At 44.2% G+C, this 17,997-nt stretch overlaps 1 protein-coding gene across 1 annotated transcript in view; it reads left to right on the top strand.

The window, feature by feature from the left end:
* The window catches only part of PDYN (prodynorphin), a 31,306-nt gene extending 18,107 nt beyond the window's left edge, over window positions 1–13,199 (top strand). The window contains exons 3-4 of the mRNA XM_075847038.1: window positions 10,649–10,789; window positions 11,126–13,199. Of these exons, the coding sequence (XP_075703153.1) occupies window positions 10,661–10,789; window positions 11,126–11,803 (807 nt within the window). The 5' untranslated portion in view covers window positions 10,649–10,660 and the 3' untranslated portion in view covers window positions 11,804–13,199. The remainder of the gene's footprint in view (window positions 1–10,648; window positions 10,790–11,125) is intronic.
* The last annotated feature ends 4,798 nt before the right edge of the window (window positions 13,200–17,997 follow it).

Genomic DNA, 17,997 nt, shown 5'->3' with positions numbered 1-17,997 from the left:
TAACACTCCAGTACTATTATATCCTCCAGAGACATTACATCATATGTGTCTGATATCAGCCGCTCCTCTTATAACACTCCAGTACTATTATATCCTCCAGACATTACATCATATGTGTGACTGATATCAGCCGCTCCTCTTATATCACTCCAGTACTATTATATCCTCCAGACATTACATCATATGTGACTGATATCAGCCGCTCCTCTTATAACACTCCAGTACTATTATATCCTCCAGAGACATTACATCATATGTGACTGATATCAGCCTCTCCTCTTATATCACTCCAGCACTATTATATCCTCCAGAGACATTACATCATATGTGTGACTGATATCAGCCGCTCCTCTTATAACACTCCAGCACTATTATATCCTCCAGAGACATTACATCATATGTGTGACTGATATCAGCCGCTCCTCTTATATCACTCCAGAACTATTATATCCTCCAGAGACATTACATCATATGTGTGACTGATATCAGCCGCTCCTCTTATATCACTCTAGTACTATTATATCCTCCAGAGACATTACATCATATGTGTGACTGATATCAGCGGCTCCTCTTATATCACTCCAGCACTATTATATCCTCCAGAGACATCACATCATATGTGACTGATATCAGCCGCTCCTCTTATATCACTCCAGTATTATTATATCCTCCAGAGACATTACATCATATGTGTGACTGATATCAGCCGCTCCTCTTATATCACTCCAGTATTATTATATCCTCCAGAGACATTACATCATATGTGTGACTGATATCAGCCGCTCCTCTTAGATCACTCCAGCACTATTATATCCTCCAGAGACATTACATCATATGTGTGACTGATATCAGCCGCTCCTCTTATATCACTCCAGCACTATTATATCCTCCAGAGACATTACATCATATGTGACTGATATCAGCCGCTCCTCTTATATCACTCCAGTACTATTATATCCTCCAGAGACATTACATCATATGTGTGACTGATATCAGCGGCTCCTCTTATATCACTCCAGCACTATTATATCCTCCAGAGACATTACATCATATGTGACTGATATCAGCTGCTCCTCTTATATCACTCCAGTATTATTATATCCTCCAGAGACATTACATCATATGTGTGACTGATATCAGCCGCTCCTCTTATATCACTCCAGTACTATTATATCCTCCAAAGACATTACATCATATGTGACTGATATCAGCCGCTCCTCTTATAACGCTCCGGCTCTGTTATAACGAGGGTAAGTGTCCATTTAAGAAATTTGAACTGAAAATACAGCCCTGTAGACCATTTCACAATTTAAATTGCGTTATCAGCTGCCTCAAATTTCTCACCCGACCGTCCTGAGATGCCGTAGATGTGCGCCATTTTATTTATATTGTATATGCCCATTCTATGACATTACAACAGCCTCACCCAGCCCTTACCATGATAGCGCCACGTCCTGGCACCTCCACCCCCCTCACAGTAACACCCAGTGGGGCTGATAATACCCCCCCCCCCCCCCCGGTAATGACGTGAGTGACACGGGGTCTGAGAGGACGGGGAGATGTGAATTTCTCACCCCATTACAATTCCCGGGAGGGACACAGCTAATGACCTGAATCTTCATTCAGTCACATACAAGATGAATAATAGAAATAATAATGACGATAAAAAAACACGTAAACGTTGGACAAAGCGCGACACCGCCGTTAATGTGGCACACAATGGGGTGCATATAGGGTTAAGAAACATACTACTGCTGATTTAAAGGGCCAATAACAGTCTAGTAAAAGTAAAGCTCGTCATACGTGGGACGCCGGTCCAACATGAGGGACTGATGGGGGAAAAAGGGGCGAATTAGAAAAGATATTTCCCAGGATGAATAGAAATCCTATTTAGGCATTGACCCATTTGGGGCGAGAGTGAAGTAAAGGATTGGGAGTAGCGATCACTGATCTGTAATGTCAGCGATCACTGATCTGTAATGTCAGCGATCAACATAAAGGTTATTCATAAATTGCACTATGATGTATTGGGATTTACAGGGTTAACCACAGTAGGATATGACTTGGGGGTGCTATAGGATTGTGATGGAGTCAGCCTCAAATCAGCCTGTAATGGCTGATAACAGATAGCAATCGATTAGATTTCCGTCCTGCAGTTAGCCTCTTCCCAGTCTGAAATGGCTGATAACAGGGAGCAATCGTTTGTATTCGCTTGAACAGCAAATAGATTTGAAATAGACTGCAGGTGTACTGTCCCTTTAAGATGGCTTTGCCGATACTTCTTAAAGGGGAAATGACCCCTAAATCATCTTCTGTCATGACCCTTATCAATTCCCAAACTGGTTATGGGATTAAGACCATTTTTAAAGGGACAGTCAACCTTAAATAATCTTCTGAAGTGTCATATAAAAAGATAATCTAGGTATGTATGTGGGGGGCGGGGGGTTATATGAGGTGAGACCCCCTCAAACTCCCAAAACGAAGGTGGCACAAAATTGTCCGACATCCTGTATCCCTTTGTGTTGAATCTCGGCACTCTCTAAGGTTGGGGCACCACGGCGACTCTCATAAGATCGCACTATGCACCCGTTTTCATGCGCCCCTATGGGTACATTATATATGACATCACACCGTAGCAGTATTGCGACCGTTTAGTCGCCGCGGAGCCCTGGCCGCATAAAGGTGGTCATAGATGTACGGATAATCCTTAATGTCCCAATTAATATTAACGACAGTCCAACGCCCGCTCCTGATGACGGAGGGGTGTCTTGTGGGTGACTTTATCTTTACCACACCCTGGAAGGTGTGAAAAAAAATATTATATATATGGACAGATGGGTGCCGGATTACCAGATTTTCTGGATTACTGGACGATCATTAAAAAGTATAATGAAATGTTAACACAAAATATTCTATTATACAGCCGTTCAGTGCAGTGCTGGATTATCAGGCTTTCTGGATTATCGAATGCCAAAATAAAAATAAAAATTCCTTTAATACGGCATCTGATAATCCAGAACATTGATAGCTCGGCACAGAATTGTGCGACAGATTTACAACCGACTATAAGATTCCTCTAACAGGAGAGGATTTGATGTCGGCATTTTTTTTACTTTGTGTTGATCTGCTGGTATATGATCATCTGATAATCCAGACTGTCTGATACACTGGCATCCGCCGCTTCACAATAACGCTGGATTAAAGCAATAATATATTTAGTGAAACTCCTTCAATCTGGCAACCGATAATCCAGAAAGTCTGATCATTCGGCACCTCTAGGATTAGAAAGTCTTCAAGAAGAAATTATACAAGTGAATTTCTACACTTTTCTATAATAATTTGATAATCCAGAATATTTGATAATCCAGAATGAAGGAATTTGACAAACACCTGGTGCAGGTGACTGGGTCGCCATTAAACTCTAACATAAAGATGCCCATGCATCTCCTCCAAGTCTATAGGCTCTGCCAAGAGGGCCCACAAAGGTTTCTGCCCGGGGATGGGTCACATTAGTGATGGGTCCAAGCTCTGCCCTATGTCTGGCCTGCACCTGGCTCGTATAGATACACAGAGCTGGTGGTCTAGATAAGAATTTACCAGCGGATGACACAAGACCCGCTCTCTAGATAAGGTTTACCAGGAGATGACACATTGTTGCGGACAGGACGTTGTTGTAGAGGAGATGACACATTGTTGCGGACAGGACGTTGTTGTTGTTGTTGTAGAGGAGATGATACATTGTTGCGGACAGGACGTTGTTGTTGTTGTTGTAGAGGAGATGATACATTGTTGCGGACAGGACGTTGTTGTAGAGGAGATGACACATTGTTGCGGACAGGACGTTGTTGTAGAGGAGATGATACATTGTTGCGGACAGGACGTTGTTGTTGTTGTTGTTGTTGTTGTAGAGGAGATGATACATTGTTGCAGACAGGACGTTGTTGTAGAGGAGATGACACATTGTTGCGGACAGGACGTTGTTGTAGAGGAGATGATACATTGTTGCGGACAGGACGTTGTTGTTGTAGAGGAGATGACACATTGTTGCGGACAGGACGTTGTTGTAGAGGAGATGACACATTATTGCGGACAGGACGTTGTTGTTGTTGTTGTAGAGGAGATGATGCATTGTTGCGGACAGGACGTTGTTGTAGAGGAGATGATACATTGTTGCGGACAGGACGTTGTTGTTGTTGTAGAGGAGATGATACATTGTTGCGGACAGGACGTTGTTGTTGTTGTTGTAGAGGAGATGATACATTGTTGCAGACAGGACGTTGTTGTTGTAGAGGAGATGACACATTGTTGCGGACAGGACGTTGTTGTTGTAGAGGAGATGACGCATTGTTGCGGACAGGACGTTGTTGTTGTAGAGGAGATGACACATTGTTGCGGACAGGACGTTGTTGTAGAGGAGATGACACATTATTGCGGACAGGACGTTGTTGTTGTTGTTGTTGTAGAGGAGATGATGCATTGTTGCGGACAGGACGTTGTTGTTGTAGAGGAGATGACACATTGTTGCGGACAGGACGTTGTTGTTGTAGAGATGACGACACATTGTTGCGGACAGGACGTTGTTGTTGTAGAGGAGATGACACATTGTTGCGGACAGGACGTTGTTGTTGTAGAGGAGATGACACATTGTTGCGGACAGGACGTTGTTGTAGAGGAGATGACACATTGTTGCAGACAGGACGTTGTTGTAGAGGAGATGACACATTGTTGCGGACAGGACGTTGTTGTTGTAGAGGAGATGACACATTGTTGCAGACAGGACGTTGTTGTAGAGGAGATGATACATTGTTGCGGACAGGACGTTGTTGTAGAGGAGATGATACATTGTTGCGGACAGGACGTTGTTGTAGAGGAGATGACACATTGTTGCGGACAGGACGTTGTTGTTGTAGAGGAGATGACACATTGTTGCGGACAGGACGTTGTTGTAGAGGAGATGACACATTGTTGCAGACAGGACGTTGTTGTAGAGGAGATGATACATTGTTGCGGACAGGACGTTGTTGTAGAGGAGATGATACATTGTTGCGGACAGGACGTTGTTGTAGAGGAGATGACACATTGTTGCGGACAGGACGTTGTTGTTGTAGAGGAGATGACACATTGTTCCGGACAGGACGTTGTTGTAGAGGAGATGACACATTGTTGCGGACAGGACGTTGTTGTTGTAGAGGAGATGACACATTGTTGCGGACAGGACGTTGTTGTAGAGGAGATGATACATTGTTGCGGACAGGACGTTGTTGTAGAGGAGATGATACATTGTTGCGGACAGGACGTTGTTGTAGAGGAGATGACACATTGTTGCGGACAGGACGTTGTTGTTGTAGAGGAGATGACACATTGTTCCGGACAGGACGTTGTTGTAGAGGAGATGACACATTGTTGCGGACAGGACGTTGTTGTTGTAGAGGAGATGACACATTGTTGCAGACAGGACGTTGTTGTTGTAGAGGAGATGACACATTGTTGCGGACAGGACGTTGTTGTTGTAGAGGAGATGATACATTGTTGCGGACAGGACGTTGTTGTAGAGGAGATGACACGTTGCAGACAGGACGTTGTTGTAGAGGAGATGACACATTGATAAGACCCCGCAGATGTTCTCCATACAGATGACAATGGATACAGTATGGATGTTCTAGGTATTAGTTCATGGGTAAAACAGAGGGTTAAATCAGGATATATAGGATATTACAGTCAGCAGGTATTCTGGGTGAATGTTTCTCAACGCTCCTAAGGAAAATACCTCTTACTCAAAATATCCCCAAATCCACCATTAGGACAGTGCGAGTACCCCCTAGAGACATGGCATGTACCCCATTATGTACACATACCACCAGTTGAGACCCTAGGTTCTAGATTGTATCTATATATATACATTGTTACCGGCCGGGCATAGGATCCCAGGTGGACACAGGTTAACAAAGGAAGAAGTACATTTTGGATTCAGGAGGACATGCTCCGTATAGGCATTGAGTGAATATTTGCGTAATTTGGGCTTTTCAGTACAGTACTTGACTTTTGAAGTGTCATTGAACGGCGCGGTGCTGTGTCGCGCTCATGTACCCCTCCCCCTCCTTTCCCATCCATCTTGCTGGTATTTTTTATTCTTCTCTCTCAAGGTTACGTGAGCTCATATCTTTGTATGAAAAATAGCTGCTCCCGGTAGATGACAACAGAGCATTAATACCTTTTACTCTGTATGGAACATACGTGTAGTAGTAACTATGGTCACGATGGAACTACAACCCACATCATGCTTCCAGTTTGTGCTTTAGTGCATCCTGGGACTTTGATTCCACTGTAAATCTACAGATTGCAATGAAGAATGTATTTGTTCAGAATTGGAAAATGTGTTTGCAGTACCGCTTGCGTCCAGTAGAGGCAGCCAAATTGTCTGTTGTCTGTAGGAAATAAAACTGCAGTACCTATTATGTCCAGTAGAGACAGTAGTATGGTCTGTAATATAGTGGGAGTGTTTGTAATTTGCATGGACTGGGGTATAAATCTGCAGTACCTTTTGTGGCCAGTGGAGGCAGAAGACTAGCCTACTCAGTAAAATAGCAGTACTAATAAGGGCTGTTAGGAATTTGCATGGACTGGGGTATTAATCTGCAGTACCTCTCTTGGGCTCAGTAGGAGCATTACAATTGTCTGCTGTATGTAAGGGCAGGAAGGTCTGGAATGTAAACTGAGAAATAAAGCTGCAGTACCTCCTGTACCCAGCAGAGGCGCTAGAACGGTCTTACATGTACGTAAATATAACTGCAGTACCACTCCTGTCCAGTAGAGGTTGTAGAACATTCTGCTCTCTGTGATGGGAGCAAAGATATCTGCAGTACCCTTCGTGTCCAGTAGAGGTGGTATATATATATATATATATATCATGTAACACCAAAATGCCCATATAGCCCCACATGCATTAGCATTTCTCAGAGCAGGTGTTTTGGTTACATTGCCAGTATGTTTATGACCAGGGAGGGGCATGGCTGGTGCTCTTGCCGCTGGGACCCCCTGAAATGAGCCCCTGGGGTATCTACAACATGAAAAGTAGTCGTTCCCTTTAAAGAATTATTCTTGGTGAAATTCGTGACCATAATCTTTGGTAACGCGGTATTCAAGGTTTGTCCAGGAGGAGGAAAACTTTTTTCAACCAGTAACAGCACCACATCTGTCCATGGGTTGTGACTGGTATTGCAGATCAGCTCCATTAAAGGGAATGAGGATGAGATGCAATACCACACACAACCTGTGGACAGGTGTGGCACTGTTTCCGGATGAAAGCAGACACTCTTTTCTATAATTTTGAACCTTTCCCCAGTTCAGGTAACATCTAGTTTGCGCCGTCTTGAACTACAAGGTGCAATAAAATAGCCCTCCAGGTGTCAATCAGAAATGAGTGCATGAAACAAGATAGTGCGTGTGAATGAGAGCCTAGGTGCAACTTGTATTCAAGCCTCCGGATTTGGCCCCATTTAACAGACTCAACGGCGCCCCCTAGTTCAGATTTATTAGACAATCTGTAAGATGCCGTCATGTTAAAGGAGCGGTCCCGTTGACGGAGAACATTTCCCGGACACCTTAGTAGATTGTACAGATCAGTTGGGAGTCTATTATCCGCAGATATCGTGTTCCCACTAATATGGCGATTAACTAAAAGTGATGAAACTCTGCGCCTCGTGATCCCCGTTGTCAATGACTCACTGTACAACCCTGAGGGTATCCATGGAGACTTATCATACAGATCTCTCATACAAATGACACCGCGGTTCTGCTTAATATTGGCATGACAACCCGTCCTCCCCATCCTGCCCGTCATTCCATCAACCCCTCATCACACCAGGACGTTCTGTCATCTCATGCACAAAGCGAGAAAAACTAAGTGGAGATAATCAGAATTTACTCACTTTCAATCTGCAAAAAAAAACTTCTTGACCTGCCCCTCACCCACCCCGTATGCCCAGCTTCCTCCATATGTGCCGCACATCTGCTGCGGTATTAGTACAATCTACCTACCACGTTACCTGAAAGGCAAAGAGGGACATGAGGAGGTTGCACGCTAAGCATGGAGTGGCAAACTTCTCAGTGCCCACTCAGTGAGCCAACAATACTGCCCTAGAGGCAGTCACAGTGCCAACCACAGTATTCTAGAGTCAGCCATGGTGCCAACCACAGTATTATAGTCAGCCATAGTGCCAACCACAGTATTCTAGTCAGCCATGGTGCCAACCACAGTATTAGAGAGTCAGCAATGGTGCCAACCACAGTATTCTAGTCAGCCAAAGTGCCAACCACAGTATTCTAGTCAGCCATGGTGCCAACCACAGTATTATAGTCAGCCATGGTGCCAACCACAGTATTATAGAGTCAGCCATGGTGCCAACCACAGTATTCTAGTCAGCCATGGTGCCAACCACAGTATTAGAGAGTCAGCCATGGTGCCAACCACAGTATTATAGAGTCAGCCATGGTGCCAACCACAGTATTATAGTCAGCCATGGTGCCAACCACAGTATTATAGTCAGCCATGGTGCCAACCACAGTATTATAGTCAGCCATGGTGCCAACCACAGTATTATAGTCAGCCATGGTGCCAACCACAGTATTATAGAGTCAGCCATGGTGCCAACCACAGTATTATAGTCAGCCATGGTGCCAACCACAGTATTATAGAGTCAGCCATGGTGCCAACCACAGTATTATAGTCAGCCATGGTGCCAACCACAGTATTAGAGAGTCAGCAATGGTGCCAACCACAGTATTCTAGTCAGCCAAAGTGCCAACCACAGTATTCTAGTCAGCCATGGTGCCAACCACAGTATTATAATCAGCCATGGTGCCAACCACAGTATTCTAGTCAGCCATGGTGCCAACCGCAGTATTCTAGTTAGCCATGGTGCCAACCGCAGTATTCTAGTCAGCCATGGTGCCCACCCCAGTATTCTAGTCAGCCATGATGTCAACCCCAGTATTCTAGTCAGCCATGGTGCCCACCCCAGTATTCTAGTCAGCCATGGTGTCAACCACAGTATTATAGTCAGCCATGGTGCCAACCACAGTATTATAGTCAGCCATGGTGCCAACCACAGTATTATAGAGTCAGCCATGGTGCCAACCACAGTATTATAGTCAGCCAAAGTGCCAACCACAGTATTCTAGTCAGCCATGGTGCCAACCACAGTATTCTAGTCAGCAATGGTGCCAACCACAGTATTCTAGTCAGCCAAAGTGCCAACCACAGTATTCTAGTCAGCCATGGTGCCAACCACAGTATTATAATCAGCCATGGTGCCAACCACAGTATTCTAGTCAGCCATGGTGCCAACCGCAGTATTCTAGTCAGCCATGGTGCCAACTGCAGTATTCTAGTCAGCCATGGTGCCCACCCCAGTATTCTAGTCAGCCATGGTGTCAACCCCAGTATTCTAGTCAGCCATGATGCCAACCACAGTATTAGTGTCAGCCAATGTGCCCCCAGAATCAGCCAGTGCCAGTTAGCCACAGTGCCCCAAAAATCGGTAACAGTGGTGCTGCAAAGTCAGCCAGAGTGCCAACCACAGAATTAGAGCCAGCTGCGGTGCCCCCAGAATCAGCCAGTGCCACAGAGTTAGCCACAGTGCCCCCAGAATCGTTCACAGTGCCAACCACAGTATCATAGAGTCAGCCACTATGCCCCCAGAGTCAGGCGGGGGTGCCACGAGTACCAACCACAATATCTCAAAATCAGCCTTGGTGCCACCAGTGCCTTCTTAGATGATCAACAAGCCAACCATAGTGTCCACACTACCAGACTCGGTGCCACCAGTAAGGATCTGTTCACACTGCAGTGTGTGTCAGAGATCCATATCAGGAAATACTCCCAACATGAACCTTCGACAAAAGCCAACAAACTATGCCAATTTGTAGGCATACAGTGGCATTCGCTGTGGCATACGTTGCCCTTTGACTTCCTTACAAATAATATTTTTTGTAGGACACCTCAGTATTGAATAGTGCAGTTGGTTTTACTATCAAATACAGTTAAAAACAAGGTATGCCGACGCTTCGCTCCCCCACCTGTGCCAAACGGACAATCTTTTGGCATCCGCCGAGTCAATGGGGCTCTATGGACACATTCCGTGTTCGTGAATGCAGCAGAGCCGAGTTTGCCATTTGGCACAATGCCTTATTCTATCATGATTTATAACCAGTGATTTTCCATAGGACTGCAGGTAAACCTACTAAAGTGCAGGGGACCGAGGGGGGGGGGGCACAGCATTTTCAGGGGTCTATAGAGATAAACACTATGGTGACTGACCCAATGAATGGAGGGTCAATGGAAGAGGATGTGAATTATGGAGGACGTCTGTGGACGTGGTCATTAAGAGAAGTGGATGGGGGGTTGTGGAAGACGTACAAGGGGGAGTTTTGGGGGCTATGGCATGCAGCAGTGAGTCCGCAGCTTGAATATGCCATGAAGACCACCAGCATGATAGACCCCAACACTGTATTTAATTATGGTAAAGTCTGTCCAATGACCTGTAGCTGCATGCACCGCCGCCTACTGGCTATTGTTATGTACTGCATCTGATCTTAGGATCGGTGACACCATCAGTAATCGTTTTGTTTATTCTTTGTGTCCATGTAGAATATCTTGGCAATGGGTTTGCTGGTTTTGATAGTTCTGCTGAGTCTCTCCGCTCCACATGCAACTTGTGCAGACTGCGTGTCCCAGTGCTTCTCCTGCGCCCTACAGATCCAAGATGCCAACACCCACTTCAACCCTCTGGTAAGTTTTTCATAGTAAGCCGATGGGCTAGAACCAGAATTGGCCACCATATTGCTTTCTTTCCATGGACGTTGGCACATAAGTTAGTGGGGGATGGACCCAACATTGCAGTGCCCATGGAGGGTGGAGTCCATCTGGGCTGGCATCCCCTCTCCAGGGTCCTCATAAAAGTTGCATGGGCGTCCTCTATGGTCGTTGACTGCGTGCTTGGTGTTGGCACAAGGCAATGGCCAGAGATGCCAACCCAAGCTGGGACACAGGGACCAGGTAGATTCTGATGATTATGGTGATGTGGCATCGGATGGCACCAGCACTGACTGAGTTCTCATTCCACAGGTTTGTTCTTTGCAATGTGAGGGATCCCTAACCTCTGTGACAGAGTGGGAACAATGTCAGAAGATCCTGTCTCCTGAAGAGAGCGTGCCCCCATCCTCGGACCTCCAGGAAGCGCCAGTCAAGCGTTATGGAGGATTTATGGGAAGAGTGGGTAAGAGGGAATTTAACAACTCCCCCAAGCGAGAGAGCGGCATCTACAGCGGTGTCCTCCGTGAGATACCCGACTCCGAGCAGGAAACGGAGCTTAATGACGAATCGGAGGAACAGAACCAGGCATGGAACGTGAGAAGTGAGAGGAAGCGGTATGGAGGTTTCATGCGCAAATACCCCAAAAGGAGCCTGGAAGATCTACAGGGGGCGGAGTTAGACAAGAGAACGATACTGGACCCGGTGGAGGAGGAGGAGACAGACCTGGGCATGGAAGGTCTTCAGAAGCGCTACGGGGGGTTTATGAGCAAATCCCACAAAAGGAGCCTGGAAGATCTACAGGGGGCGGAGTTAGACAAGAGGACGATACTGGACCGGGTGGAGGAGGTGGAGAGAGAACTGGGCATGGAAGGTCTTCAGAAGCGCTACGGGGGATTTATGCTCAGGACCCGGCCTAGAGTTAAGTCGAACAATCAGAAAAGATATGGGGGATTCCTCCGGCGTCATTACAAGGTCACTACAAGGTCATAAGAAGACCCCAGCACCTTTTTTCAGAGAGTTGATTAATCTTTAGGAAGCGTTAGTGATTGACATAGGTGGGAGGAGGTGGTGGAAGAGTAAACGGTCGCTCAAAAAATGATATATACAAAAAGCAAAAACACTCTTCATTCTGTTTAAATCAACCTTGATCCAATCATTATCCCACAGATCAGTAATCACACTGATCGGATCCCGTAGCTCCTCAGAAATGGGAAACCAACAGCGCCATCTGTAGGCCCCAGAGAGTACTACACGCAATGAGTGAAAAATTTTCTTGCAGCTGGTTTAAATTACACTGAATGTATAGTATGTTCTTGATTGTACTGTGCACAGATGTACATAGCGCTTTACATTAAAATGTTACACAACAAAGTGTCTACGTAGTAGTGTGTGGAGTACTTTATTACCAGCGCCAGCAAGAGCTACCAAAATAACACAATCCCTCAAGCAACGCATCAAATAAAAACAACGTTGCGAGTCCGGCAAGTGGTTGTGATTATTTATGAAACTGAAATGGAACTATTATTGGTCAACGTCCCTTTAAGAAGAACCTGAATTAGTGGGTACAGTTGCACTCAAAGTGAAGAAGTTATCCTCAGTCCTCCAAGCAAGAAGGACCATGTGACACTCTTCTGCAGGCCTGATTCCTTAGGATTAAGTCTCTTCCAGTTCCTTAGGAGTTAATGGGTGGGTCTATAATTAAAGGGGACATGCCACCAGATATTACATGTCACAGATGCCCCATAGTGCCAGTCAGGGGCTGTAAACTCACTTACCACACATACTCCTCCCCTCTGAGAACTTACAACCATTCAGCTGAGCCGACAGAAGTCACATGACACTTCCCTGCCTCCCGCCTCAGGACTCTTCATGGTAAGGGGGCTATCATTGTTTTGTATAGAGCCCCTGACCGGCACTTTGCAAGGGTGCTGCAAGAAGTCCTAGAGACAGTTCCCTTTAAGATGCGTTTTTTCCGTCCCTTTACCTTTTTACAAACATTCTGATTTGTGAACACGGCCACGCCCTAATCAGACAAGCCACTCCCCCATCTGGCTTGCCACACCCACATTTTTCGATAATCCCATTTCAGATGGACAATTTGGGTGTTTTGGGCCCTGCATTTTCCTAACCGGCGAAACTTTCCACCACCTTCTATTCACCTCCCCCACCTTGTATTTCATCTCCTATCTCTGTTATTGCTGCATATAACCTCTCCATAAGTACATATGGATTCTATAGGCGATCATTGCTGTGACTGCAATGTTCTGTATGTGACAAGCAATCTCCACATTCCGCAAATAAACCTTCAGTATTATTCGCCTCTATCCGACCGTTTGGTGTTAAACATGTGAACAAATAAATTTATTTCTGCTATAAATTAAAATTATTTTGTGTCCGGTAATTTTTCGTCGCAGATCTTCTATATATCAGGACTTCCTTTTGGAGTATCGGATGGCGGAGGATGATATGAGCCGCCATGCTTGAGAAAACTTTTAGTCGGATGGAGATACAGCGCGACATCAACTTTTTGCAGGGTTCAGCAACTTGCGGCACTCCAGCGGTTGTGAAACTACAACTCCCAGCATGCCCTGACTGCCAAGGTCTTTATTATTCCAGCCAAAACTGTTAGGGCATGCTGGGAATTGTAGTTTCACAACAGTTGGAGTGCAGAGTCTCAGATTTTAGTCACTGTAGCTCCATCTAGTGGCCGTTGAGGGTACTGCAGTCCCACAACAATTCGCCTTTTCTCGCTTTTATCCAATTCTGGAAAAGCGTGGCGACAAATATGGCCGCAATAACCGCCTAATACCTGAAAGTCAAATCAAGCTAAAAATAGCAAAACTATACAGTGAGGCCGCCTCCACTCCCTGTATACCTGATCAGATTTGCCATTCAAGAATCTGGAAAACCTGGGTGCCATATTGTGTGCCACCCAGCTTTCACAGAAACGTATAAAAAATTCACCTCAAGCTATTAGAAAAGGTTTACAGTCTCTGAATGGAAATATTAAAGGTTTCCAATCACTGACCGCAAGCTGAGATATTGCAAAACTGTAAATAATTGAGACATAAATTGTATTACAAAGTTACAGAACTTATTATACAGTGATAGAACTTTATTTAGAGAAAACGATCATACCCACGATGTGCTTGTTCCAGCATTACAAACGTGTAAGTATTTAGATTGCAAGCTCTTCGGATCAAGGTTCTTACGTTTTGTTTCAGTTTTTTACTGTACTACCATTATGTTGTAAACTGTGATTGAACAGATCATGTACTGAACGTGTTTTAAAAACTCTAGTCACATCCAGAGCTGCATTAAGAATTGCGCTGGTTTTCTGTTAACTCTCAGGCTGCATGACCTTGAATATCTCCACATCCTCCTGCTTCAGAGGACATGATATTCTGTAATATTTTGTAGATTTTATGTATTTGTCAGTCACTGTATAGAAAAAAAGTTGGAAAATTTACATCTCCCAGAATGCCATGCAGCAGCATTATTTGAGTGAAGCTGCTATGGATGTGTTTGTGCGTAAAACATGCACTGTATAGACACTGAAGCATCTGGAGGATGTGCGGTCCTACCGTCTGCGTGCTAATTTAAAGCAGCAGAATTCTGAATGCAGCTCTGGATGTGACTGGAGTAATATTGTAGCTCAACATCAGGAAAAAGATAAGTGAAGAATAGAATCTGCAATTTCTTACTATAAACCTATAAAATAAAGATGAAAAGTGAAACTGCGTGTTAATAGTGTGAAGAGATGACGGCGGAGGGATAAACATTACACTAAACCTAAAGTTTGACTTTGAATTTTGCTGTGTTGTACAATGTGATCTATTGTTCCCTGTTATCAGCCATGACGTGGGTGTGTTGATAGTTAACGTAAAGTAGCAATCATAGGGGGGGGGCAGGGATTTACCCGAACTCCCTGTTACTCGTCCTATTGACAGAACATACAGTAAACATGGCACAGCCGAAACCGGTAGACAACAGAGAACAATAGATTGCTAGAATGAAAGGGGCTGCAGAACTCTACAACGTTCCGGATACGTCCAACATTTCAATATCTGGACAGGTCTTCTATTCAGCTCCTATAATGCACAATGTACGGACCCTGAAGCAGCAGAAAGAACCACCAGGAAAGTAGCAGAATTCTGATTGCAGCTTTGGGTGTGGCTGGAGTATTAGACATGATATTCAATAACCCGTGTAGGTGATGTTGGATCTGTTCTGTCTTCTCACATCCTCCTACCTTCTATGGATGACCTTCTTCAGTAGACCCCATTATTGCGCTGCGCTCGCCATCCCCCGCCGTCGCAGCATTCTGCCTTTTCATAAGCCGCGCTCATTATTCCGGCTCCACTTATAAACAAGGTTAAACACACAGAACACCTATAGACACTCCATACCTGACGCTCGTCACTGCATCGCCGTTACCCTGGAAACAAAGAAAACATCTTAATGTGGAGAAAACGTAATAAAAACCGATCTATAACATAAGCAGCTAATGTACAGCGTGCCCAGAAGATTTGTCATAGGACATCAGTCTGGTTACACAACTCCACTGCGCCCCCGCAGCCTCAACACTGCTATAACTGCTGTGCAACGCACGTCCAATTTATTACATACAAAGCTCAGCAGACAGTATCACACATGATAGGATTAGATACAGCGCTCAGCAGACAGTATCACACATGATAGGATTAGATACAGCGCTCAGCAGACAGTATCACACATGATAGGATTAGATACAGCGCTCAGCAGACAGTATCACACATGATAGGATTAGATACAGAGGCTCAGCGGACAGTATCACACATGATAGGATTAGATACAGCAGATCAGCAGGCAGTATCACACATGACAGGATTAGATACACAGCTCAGCAGACAGTATCACACATGATAGGATTAGATACAGCAGCTCAGCAGACAGTATCACACATGATAGGATTAGATACAGCGGCTCAGCCAACAGTACCACACATGATAGGATTAGATACACAGCTCAGCAGACAGTATCACACATGATAGGATTAGATACACAGCTCAGCAGACAGTATCACATAGGATAGGATTAGATACACAGCTCAGCAGACAGTATCACACATGATAGGATTAGATACAGCGGCTCAGCAGACAGTATCACACATGATAGGATTAGATACACAGCTCAGCAGACAGTATCACACATGACAGGATTAGATACAGCGGCTCAGCAGACAGTATCACACATGATAGGATTAGATACACAGATCAGCAGACAGTATCACACATGATAGGATTAGATACAGCAGCTCAGCAGCCAGTATCACACATGATAGGATTAGATACACAGCTCAGCAGACAGTATCACACATGATAGGATTAGATACACCGCTCAGCAGACAGTATCACACATGATAGGATTAGATACACAGCTCCGCGGACAGTATCACATATGATAGTATTAGATACACCGCTCAGCAGACAGTATCACACATGATAGGATTAGATACAGCAGGTCAGCATCACACATGATAGGATTAGATACACAGCTCAGCAGACAGTATCACACATGATAGGATTAGATACAGCAGCTCAGCAGACAGTATCACACATGATAGGATTAGATACAGCAGCTCAGCAGACAGTATCACACATGATAGGATTAGATACACAGCTCAGCAGACAGTATCACACATGACAGGATTAGATACACAGCTCAGCAGACAGTATCACACATGATAGGATTAGATACAGAAGCTCAGCAGACAGTATCACACATGATAGGATTAGATACAGAAGCTCAGCAGACAGTATCACACATGATAGGATTAGATACACAGCTCAGCAGACAGTATCACACACTATCAAGGTTCACATCCAAGTTGGGAAACCTCTACCAAAGAAAACGTTTGTAAAGTGTTTCCGGCTTTCCTCTTACTTGAACTGATATCATTTGGTGCAGTGTTTCAGTTCCGCTCCCAGGTAATCAGAATCGATCAACGGCACTTGTACACATTTGAATACACATGGAAGAGAAGAGCGCCACCTTGTGGAGGAACAGGACAGTTTAATAGACTGGAGAATAACAGGTACATTACATGGTGATAAGTATGTGAACCCCTGAAAAATCACATGAACTTCTCAATTCAAAACCACTGACATTATGTGGAGCTGATCTCTGCTGCTATAACGGCTGCCGCTCTTCTCTGTATTTTTAGGGTGTGTTCACACTGCTTATTTTTAGGTGTATTTCAGAGCATAAACCGCTCGTATTGTACTCAGAAATAATACGCCTGCAAACCGATTCCAATTGATTTCAATAGTAAATACTCCGTGTAGTTCATGAGGATTATTTTTATGCTGCTGAATGAAAAAAACGCCTCGTAAAAAAAGAAGTGACGCCAGTCCGAGAAGCGTTTAACAAGCTGATTCTTCATTAACATAAAATACGCTTCAAAATCCGAAGGGTCAGTTCACACAGCGTTCTTTGGCACTGATTTTGACGCGGGTACAGCAGCTTATGGCAGGTCGCGGAAAAATAAAAAGCTGCGTTCTCTTCCTCCAAGAGATTTCCGTCTCTGACCTACCATTAAAATCAATAGGAGACATTTTTTTTAGCAGCATTTTTTGAGTTCTATTCTATGGCTAAAACCCCATAGAAAAACGCTGTCAATTCAAAATCTGCCACAAAATACAGTAGTTATATTCCTGTATATAGGGGCAGTATTCTAGTAGTTATATTCTTGTATATAGGGGGCAGTATTATAGTAGTTATATTCTTGTATATAGGGGGCAGTATTATAGTAGTTATATTCTTGTATATAGGGGGCAGTATTATAGTAGCTATATTCTTGTATATAGGGGGCAGTATTATAGTAGCTATATTCTTGTATATAGAGAGCAGTATTATAGTAGCTATATTCTTGTATATAGGCGCAGTATTATAGTAGTTGTATTCTTGTATATAGGGAGTAGTATTATAGTAGTTATATTCTTGTATATAGGGAGCAGTATTATGGTAGTTATATTCTTGTATATAGGAGGCAGTATTATAGTAGTTATATTCTTGTATATAGGGGGCAGTATTATAGTAGTTATATTCTTGTATATAGGGGCAGTATTATAGTAGTTATATTCTTGTAGATAGGGGCAGTATTATAGTAGTTATATTCTTGTATATAGGGGCAGTATTATAGT

This window comes from Rhinoderma darwinii, chromosome 13 (genome assembly GCF_050947455.1).
Source record: "Rhinoderma darwinii isolate aRhiDar2 chromosome 13, aRhiDar2.hap1, whole genome shotgun sequence".
Lineage (NCBI taxonomy): Eukaryota > Metazoa > Chordata > Amphibia > Anura > Rhinodermatidae > Rhinoderma > Rhinoderma darwinii.
This window is presented reverse-complemented; position numbering and strand designations above follow the sequence as displayed.